The sequence below is a fragment of the Marmota monax genome, unplaced genomic scaffold (genome assembly GCF_021218885.2).
Source record: "Marmota monax isolate L192 unplaced genomic scaffold, Marmota_monax_Labrador192_F-V1.1 WCK01_AAM20220418_F8-fsc00020, whole genome shotgun sequence".
Classification (NCBI taxonomy): Eukaryota; Metazoa; Chordata; class Mammalia; order Rodentia; family Sciuridae; genus Marmota; species Marmota monax.
The window spans coordinates 16430576-16439819 of NW_026692912.1; the positions used below are offsets into that span (position 1 = coordinate 16430576).

The 9244-nt window shown below is 35.4% G+C and overlaps 1 protein-coding gene across 7 annotated transcripts in view; it reads left to right on the forward strand.

The window, feature by feature from the left end:
• The window catches only part of Rabgap1 (RAB GTPase activating protein 1), a 170822-nt gene that overhangs the window by 81633 nt on the left and 79945 nt on the right, over nucleotides 1-9244 (forward strand). For all 7 annotated transcript variants that reach the window (XM_046451967.2, XM_046451966.1, XM_046451968.2 and 4 more), the window contains one exon: nucleotides 3111-3261. In XM_046451967.2, coding sequence (XP_046307923.1) covers nucleotides 3111-3261 — 151 coding nt within the window. The remainder of the gene's footprint in view (nucleotides 1-3110; nucleotides 3262-9244) is intronic.

Consider the following 9244-nt stretch of genomic DNA (forward strand, 5'->3'; position numbering starts at 1 on the left):
CAGGCCGCACGCATGCCAGGCAAGCGCGCTACCGCTTGAGCCACATTCCCAGCCCCTGCTCCCTCATTCTTAACAATGCTTTACACATTTGGGAAATGTCAAAAAATAGGTACAGGAGAAAAAAGCAAACCAAAACTTGGTTCGTCTTCACACAAGTGGTTTTAGTACGTGAACTCGGCATAAGTGCCCAGAGCAGTAATTCTCATGCTTTTGATACTTCTTTACAATCAGGAGACAAAACTGCTGACACATTTGTCACAATTATACTTTCCAGTTCAGTCAGTTTGGAGGGTTTAGGCTGCTGTTGCCAGGAATTTCATCCGTATAAAAAGGTTTCTGCTCTAAAACAAATGAATTCAGTCTTGACTTGGTTTCATAATACTATGTTTAAAACCATCTAGTATAGTATTTAGATTCTAGAAGTATACTTCATTAGTTTAACCCACCAGCATTGTATATAGGGTCTTAGAATTTGTTTTGTTATCATACTTCGATATTCATTTTGCTACTTAACAATCAACTGTCTTCCCATTCCTTCATGTATATTAATTAACTGAGTTTGTCTCTACTGTCTTCAGGTTGTTTAAACTGTATTTGCTTGTTTTAGTCTTCAGATATACTATTATAGCCTCTCTTCATTTCATCATTATTTTTCCCATTATTTATATATGTTTCACAGATAGGAAGCATTGTAATATCATGGAATTTTAGAGCCTGATAGATGTGGCATCATATCCTATCTTCTGCTTCCTGTAGGGTAGGGTCTCGGGCAAGTCACTTAACTCTTCTAAGTGTGTTACTTCGTTAAGAAAATAGAAGTCTATAATACTAACATTGAGGATTTTTTTTTTTTTTTTTTTTAGAGAGAGAGAGAGAGAGAGAATTTTTTAATATTTATTTATTAGTTTTCGGCGGACACAACATCTTTGTTTGTATGTGGTGCTGAGGATCGAACCCGGGCCACACGCATGCCAGGCGAGCGCGCTACCGCTTGAGCCACACCCCCAGCCCACATTGAGGATTATTACAGATTAAAAAATAGTGGTATATCATCATTGTAGTAATCATTAACAAAAAACAATTTACCATCAGCTAGGCAGTATACTAAGTTATATGTTATATTTCAATTCTAACAGCTTAAGAACTGATATCCTTTTATTGGTACTGGGGATTGACCTCAGGGGCACTCTACCACTGAGCCTCATCCTGAAGCTATTTTGTATTCTATTTGGAGGTAGGGTCTCACTGAGTTACTTAATGCCTTGCTATGTATTGCTGAGGCTAGCTTTGAACTCATCCTCCTGTCTCAGCCTCCCCAGCTGCTGGGATTACAGGCATGTGACACCCCACCTGGCATCTGGTATCCACTTTTATAGGTGAAACTGACTCATAGATTAAGCCATTGTAATTAGTAAACTGTCAGGAATGAAAATTGTTAACACAACAGGTCTGATCCCAAAGCTGGCTTACTGAACTCTGTTGGTTTTAGTGGCGGTATTAATTAATATGTCTTTGAACTGTAACTCTTCAAGTTCATTTTAGTGTGACTCTTAGCAGATATGAGGTCCAATGTTCTCATTATAATACAGTATGCTGAGTTGCATAGATAAAGTTAATTAATATCAATGAAAAAATTATTCTGGAAGCAATTTTACCAATATAAATTAAGTTAGGGTTAGCAGACTTTTTTTGTGAAGAGCTAAATACAACTGTATTAGACTTTGCAGACCAATAATAATCTGTCACAACTATTCAGTTCTGCTGTCATAGTGTAGAAGCAGTCATAGATAGTACCAAAACAAGTAAGCGTGGCAATGTTTCAATAAAGGTTTGCTTATAAAAAGAGATGGTGGGCTGTATTTGACTTAAGAGGCCATAATGTACCAATCCTTGAATTATGGAACAGACTACTTTTGGTTTTTTTGGTTTTTTTCTGCTGGAAACTCCAACTTTTCATTCATATACATGTAAACACACATACATATATATTGAAATCTAAGCAAGGAAAAATATTGAATTGTCTGTAGCTCTCACATTAGGGTACAGTTTCATAGAATCAATCATTTTTAAATGTACTCCACATTATTCACATAGAATTCTGGAAATGTGAGAAAAGTCTCACCTCTTTGTAATTTGATAGTGGTTCTTTTGTGGCAATGACTTCAATCTGATACTGACTGGAGCTTTTCTTTGTAAGGATCCTGCTTCATTGACTATTAATAGTGGCTTTCAAATGACAAAAAAAGCATTCATTGGTCTTAAGAGTTTGAGAACTACCTCAGTGATTTAATTGACCTTCCTGACCTTTTTCTCCATCTGTAAAACTTAAAGATACTACACCTACCCCAGATGGTTGTTACAGGGTCAAATGAGATATTGTATGCAGAAGCACTTTGAAAATCTATACCAACATTTCAGCACAGGCTCTATTTTCTTAATTTTATAGATGATATAAATGAAGCATAAAGGCTTTTAGTAACTTGGTTTTTATTTTTGTGTGGTACTGGGGATCAATTCCAAGGCCTCACATGCTACCGCTGAACTACATCCCCTGCCCTGGTAACTTGTTTTGATGTAGCAGTAGTGTACTAGAAACAATCTTAGCTACCACAGGTATTTGGAGAAGTTATGTGAAAGAAGATATCATGAAAATTGCTGAAAACATACTCAAAATATAAGGCCAAGCCCTTGTCTTTAACTATGTGCTTGCTAGTTGCAACTTTGCTTTCTGTCTTTCATGATGCTTTTTTTTTTGGAGGGGGCGGGCAGTGTAGGGGATTGAACCAGGGCCTCACACATGCAAGGTGAGCGGACCACCAAGTTACATCCCCAGCCCTGACTTTTCTTAGATGGGCCATGACCATAAAGCATCCTCTGTGGTTCCCTGTTTTGCGTTGTTTTTTTTTTTTTTTTTTTTTTTTTTTAAGTAACAGTTGAAAGATAGTTAGGAAACAGTTTTCAGAATTCATGTATACTTTTATTTTTTCTTTCACCTATTTTGGTCACATCTAATCCAGTAGCATTTCATCTTTTTCTTTATTATATTGCCTTTCGAGTATTTAAAGATAATTTTCCTTTTATAAATTTATGAGTTACAACTTTATTTTTAGGCACCTCAACTTGAGTGTGAGACCAAAGCAATTGTCATCCTTAGTAAGAAATGGTGTCCCTGAGGCTCTTCGAGGAGAAGTCTGGCAGCTGCTGGCAGGCTGTCACAACAATGACCACCTGGTAGAAAAATACCGAATTCTTATAACAAAGGTAAGGAAACAATATTCACCTTCAGCAGTAATGCTTTTAGAGATTTGTAAAGAAATATCAGTGTGACTATTTGACTTCCAAGAATTTTTGTAATTTCTTTTAGAATTATTATACTTCTAGTCCCAAGATGTTTCTTCTGTTGGCACAAAGGCACAAGGTTTTTTTCCTTGATTGGTGTTACCTTAGAGGGAAGGGATATCATCTAACCTACAGTACATCTGAATTCTTTTTGATAGTAATTACATTTTCAGTCAGGTAACTTGTGCCATGCAATGTATAAAAACTTTTAGTTCTTATCACATTTCATTTGGTAGGGATCTAGTTTCTGCAATTGTGAGTAGATAATTCTGTAATCTTTTTTTTTTTTCAATTTTTTTTTAGTTGTAGTTGTACACAACGCCTTTATTTTATTTATTGTTACATGGTGCTGAGGATCAAACCCAGGGCCTCACATGTGCTAGACGAGCTTTCTACCCCTGAGCCACAATCCCAGCCCAATTCTTTAATCTTAAACCACATTTGTTTTTGTCTCATTCCTCTAAGTGAAAAAATCCTTATTTTTTCTGTATCCCTTTCTCAGGTTGAAGTGTTCTTGAGAATCTTGCTAACAAAGCAAGAAAAACTATTACTGTCTGACACACAAAGATGTAAAGTTATTTTCTGCAAGATTAGGCAGTCTTTTGTGCCTTTGAATGCCCTGAGTTCCTGGTTTTAGTTTTAGTTTTCTCAAATTCTTCAAATGTTTTTCTTTAGGAAGCAGTTTCCCTGGTGGTATGCAAATCAGAAACATGAGTTAAGAATGCTTTGCTTAGAATCTGCAGTAATATTTGAGCATTTTTCATTGTGATAAAAGGTGAAAACTTTTAAGTTAAACTTTATAAAATATGAATAACATCTTTATAAAGATGTTATTTGAAAACAAACATAAAACACCTTATTAGGGGTACAGCATTTAAAAATGAAAATTGAAACTTTGTTCACCAAAAAATTATTTTTCTGTTCTCAGAATATTAATGTTCCTTATCATCATCTTAATTCCAAACACATTTTTGTTTATTTCACAAAGTAATATGCTGCTTCCTCCCATTATGTTGATATAATTATCTTAACCAGCATTTATTGGGCATCTGTTACAACCACAGTCCTGGAGCTAAGAGGTTAAACATGAGGGCAGTTGACTATCATGTGGTAGGATATGTCTGAAAAAGCACAATGGGAACCATCAAAAGGAGTGATTAATTTAGTCTGGGAGAACAGGGGAATCTTTATCAGGAATACAACATTCTAAACAGGTTCTAGAAAAGAGCTCCCAGACATAGAAGGATGGAAGAGAAGTTTATTATCCACTTAGAAGGAATGAAGGCATCAGAGAATGAGGTTACGTAATGTGTGAGCTAAAAAGGTATGCACAGTTGATTATTTCCTTTGTTGGCAGAGCATGTTTTGAATTTGTAATACTGTCTTTCTAGTTCTACTTTGGAAGTCCTTTGAAATGTTTTGCCAAAAATGACACCCTCCCCCCCAAATGCCATTGGTACTTGTTAACTATACAGAATAGTAAAATTATTTGATCAATTTTGCTCAAAAATTGTTTCTTAGGAGATCATTGCTTTAAAGATTGTTGGTAAAAACTCTTCAAATAGATAATCTAAAGACATAAAATATCTGTGATTGTTTATAAAAATGATAACATGTTTGTAGAAAAGGAACCTGGCAGTTATGTGATATGTAAAAGACCATCTATTAACAAAGTCTGCTGTAGTTGAATAGTGACTTATATACACTGGCTATATGGACTTTATATTTCACATTAAACTTCTGTTATTGTATGTTTGGCTAGAACCTTAAAAAGGTTTTAGTTTGAGTTGTTGGTGAATGATCAGAAAACACAATTTAATCATAATAATACTGGTGAATGCTCTTTTTTTTAAACACAGTGATATCCTGTGAAAGTTGGTTATTGTCCCAGAAACAATATTCATCTTTATATGGAAATGGTTGTAATTGACATTTTTGAACTTAATCTGAAAAAATTTATTTTAAAGGAAAGAGCACTATTTTAATTTTTTTAAATCAATTTTTATAGCAAGATATAATTTAAAAGGGCAGAATACAACTTGAAAGTGTACAGCTTTATGACATTTTCCACATAATACACTGCTGTGATTATTGCCAAGAGCAGGAAATACCCATCACACCCCTCATAATTATTCTTGTCCATTTCTAGTCATAACAAACACTTCTATTATCACTGTTGTGACTTTTTCTCTCTTTAAACTGTTCTTGAACTTCATTAAAATGCAGGTATACAGTATATACTTGTTTGTATATAACTTCTTTTGCTCATTCCTTTTGGGAGTGTGTTAGAAGCTCATTTTCTAAATTTGTTTTCATTGTTTTAATTGCTAGGAATATTTCATATTAATAAGTAACACTTAAAAATCCATTCTACTGTATACATATTTGGGTTTGGCGTCCAATTTTAGCCATCATGAATAAAGCTGCTGTGAATATTCTTGCAACTGTAGTGGGATTTGTACATATTATTAGACATATTTGACATTTACCCATATTACTCAATTTAAGAAATTATTGTGAATATGGCTTTTTTGCCAGATACATGCTTTGTAATCTATAGTTTTACATGTGTTATTATGTTACAGTTTTTTAAATTTTTGCTTAGCTTCTTCAAAGCCTAAATTTACAATAGGGAAAATAACTTACTGAGTGAAAAATTGATTTGGCAAAAAAACTGATGAATGTCTTTCTCACCATCTTGCTATAATTGTCAGTCGTGTCTTGTGAGGGGTACACGTAGGACTTTTTTTAAATATCTTTTTTTTCTGCCCTTTGGTGTTGGGAATGGATTCCAGGGCCTTATGCATGCTATGCACGCACTCTGTCGCTGAGCTACATCCCCAACCCCACATTCATTTTGTGATCCAAGGATAAATGATGTTTTTAGTAACACGAAATACATTGCATATTTTTAAAGGTGTCTCTTATACGCAGTGAAGTTATTTTGGAGGCACTCTTTTCTTTCTACTTTCCTTTTGAAAGTGAAAAATGTTTTATTCAGCTTTTGTACTTTGTGCAGGGATCCAGCAGGCAAATGACATAACAATAATAATAGTTACCTTTTTTGAGTGCTTAATGTGTGTCAGATGCTACACAGAGCATTTTATATCCATCATCTCTTTAATCCTAAGAAATTCCTTGTGAGGTAATAATTACTATTTCTGTTTTAGAAAAAAATAAAGAAACGTTGACTCACTGAGGCTTAACAATATGCTATCATTCGACTTAACTAGTAAAGAAGTAGAGGCAGGATTTGCACCACTTAGTACTGACTCTACCGCAAATTCTTTTCCATAATCCTATTTGTTTATCTTCAAACATAAGTAAAAATTTCTTTATACAAAAATGTATATATACATAATTTTATGGAATCACATAAATATGCTATGTACATTTTTATTTTGCTTATTTTTAAGTGTAGTCTTTTCTTCACTGGTGGGCCTTTGTTTCTGGTTTTTAGCTTTAATTTTGTTCTTTTTTTTTTTTAATTCTTTGTTGTTGATGGACCTTTATTTATTCATTTATTTATATGTGGTGCTGAGAATCAAACCCAGTGCCTTACACATGCTAGGCAAGCGTTCCACCACTGAGTTACAACACCAGCCCCATGTTTTTAGCTTTTAAATAGTGCTTTAACTAAATATTCTTACACATGTTCTAAATCTTTTGAGTTTCATGGAAGGGTTGTAGGAACATGAATGCTAGATCAAAGGGTGATGTATTTTTAAAACTAGTTAGTTGGTTGGTTTGTTAATAGTTGGTACTGGGGATTGAACCAAGGGACACTGTACTCTGGCTACATCCCCATTCTTTTTATTTTTTGAGACAGGATCTTGCTAAGTGACTGAGTTGGCCTTGAACTTGATATCCTCCTACCTCTGCCTCCTGAGTAGCTGTGATTAGAGGCATTACCAAGCCCAGCTTGGTTATTTAATTTTGTGTTTAATTTACTTATTTTCTGTTTGGCTTTCAGGATGTGGTAGTTTATAGTTCCACTAGCAATGTAGTTCCACCAGCCAATGAACCTATTGACATATCCCAGCCTGTATTATTATTATTGTTATTGCTGTGATTAATTTTTGCTATCAATAGATGTGATACCAATGTATTGTTAGTTTGCAGTTCCCTGACTGCCAATAAATGTGAGTGATTTTGCTCTTCTTTGAATTACTTCTTCATATTCTTTGTACAATTTTTTTGCTATTCACATTTTTTTTAATTTAAGTTGCTTATTTATTTTTATTTCCTAATTTTTTTAAATTTTTTATTGTTGGTTGTTCAAAACATTACATAGTTCTTGATATATCATATTTCACACTTTGATTCAAGTGGGTTATGAACTCCCATTTTTACCCCATATACAGATTGCAGAATCACATCAGTTACACATCCATTGATTTACATATTGCCATACTAGTGTCTGTTGTGCTCCGCTGCCTTTCCCATCCTCCACCCTCCCCCCTCCCCACCTCTCCCCTCCCCTCCCCTCCTCTCTCTCTACCCCCTCCACTGTATAACCCTGAGGGTCTCCTTCCATTTCCAAGCAATTTCCCTTCTCTCTCCCTTTCCCTCCCACCTCTCATCCCTGTTAAATGTTAATCATCTTCTCATGCTCTTCTTCCCTACTCTGTTCTTAATTACTCTCCTCATATCAAAGAAGACATTTGGCATTTGTTTTTTAGGGATTGGCTAGCTTCACTTAGCATAATCTGCTCTAATGCCATCCATTTCCCTGCAAATTCTATGATTTTGTCATTTTTTAATGCAGAGTAATACTCCATTGTGTATAAATGCCACATTTTTTTTATCCATTCGTCTATTGAAGGGCATCTAGGTTGGTTCCACAGTCTTGCTATTGTGAATTGTGCTGCTATGAACATCGATGTAGCAGTGTCCCTGTAGCATGCTCTTTTTAGGTCTTTAAGGAATAGACCAAGAAGGGGAATAGCTGGGTCAAATGGTGGCTCCATTCCCAGCTTTCCAAGAAATCTCCATACTGCTTTCCAAATTGGCTGCACCAATTTGCAGTCCCACCAGCAATGTACAAGTGTACCCTTTTCCCCACATCCTCGTCAGCACTTGTTGTTTGACTTCCTAATGGCTGCCAATCTTACTGGAGTGAGATGGTATCTTAGGGTGGTTTTGATTTGCATTTCTCTGACAGCTAGAGATGTTGAGCATTTTTTCATGTACTTGTTGATTGACTGTATGTCCTCCTCTGAGAAGTGTCTGTTCAGGTCCTTGGCCCATTTGTTGATTGGGTTGTTTGTTATCTTATTGTCTAATTTTTTGAGTTCTTTGTATACTCTGGATATTAGGGCTCTATCTGAAGTGTGAGGAGTAAAGATTTGTTCCCAGGGTGTAGGCTCCCTATTTACCTCTCTTATTGTTTCTTTTGCTGAGAAAAAACTTTTTAGTTTGCGTAAGTCCCATTTGTTGATTCTAGTTATTAACTTTTGTGCTATGGGTGTCCTATTGAGGAATTTGGAGCCCGACCCCACAGTATGTAGATTGTAGCCAACTTTTTCTTCTATCAGACGGCGTGTCTCTGACTTGATATCAAGCTCCTTGATCCATTTTGAATTAACTTTTGTGCATGGTGAGAGAAAGGGATTCAGTTTCATTTTGTTGCATATGGATTTCCAGTTTTCCCAGCACCATTTGTTGAAGATGCTATCCTTCCTCCATTGCATGCTTTTAGCCCCTTTATCAAATATAAGATAGTTGTAGTTTTGTGGATTGGTTTCTGTGTCCTCTATTCTGTACCATTGGTCCACCCGCCTGTTTTGGTACCAGTACCATGCTGTTTTTGTTACTATTGCTCTGTAGTATAGTTTGAAGTCTGGTATCGCTATACCGCCTGATTCACACTTCCTGCTTAGCATTGTTTTTGCTATTCTGGGTC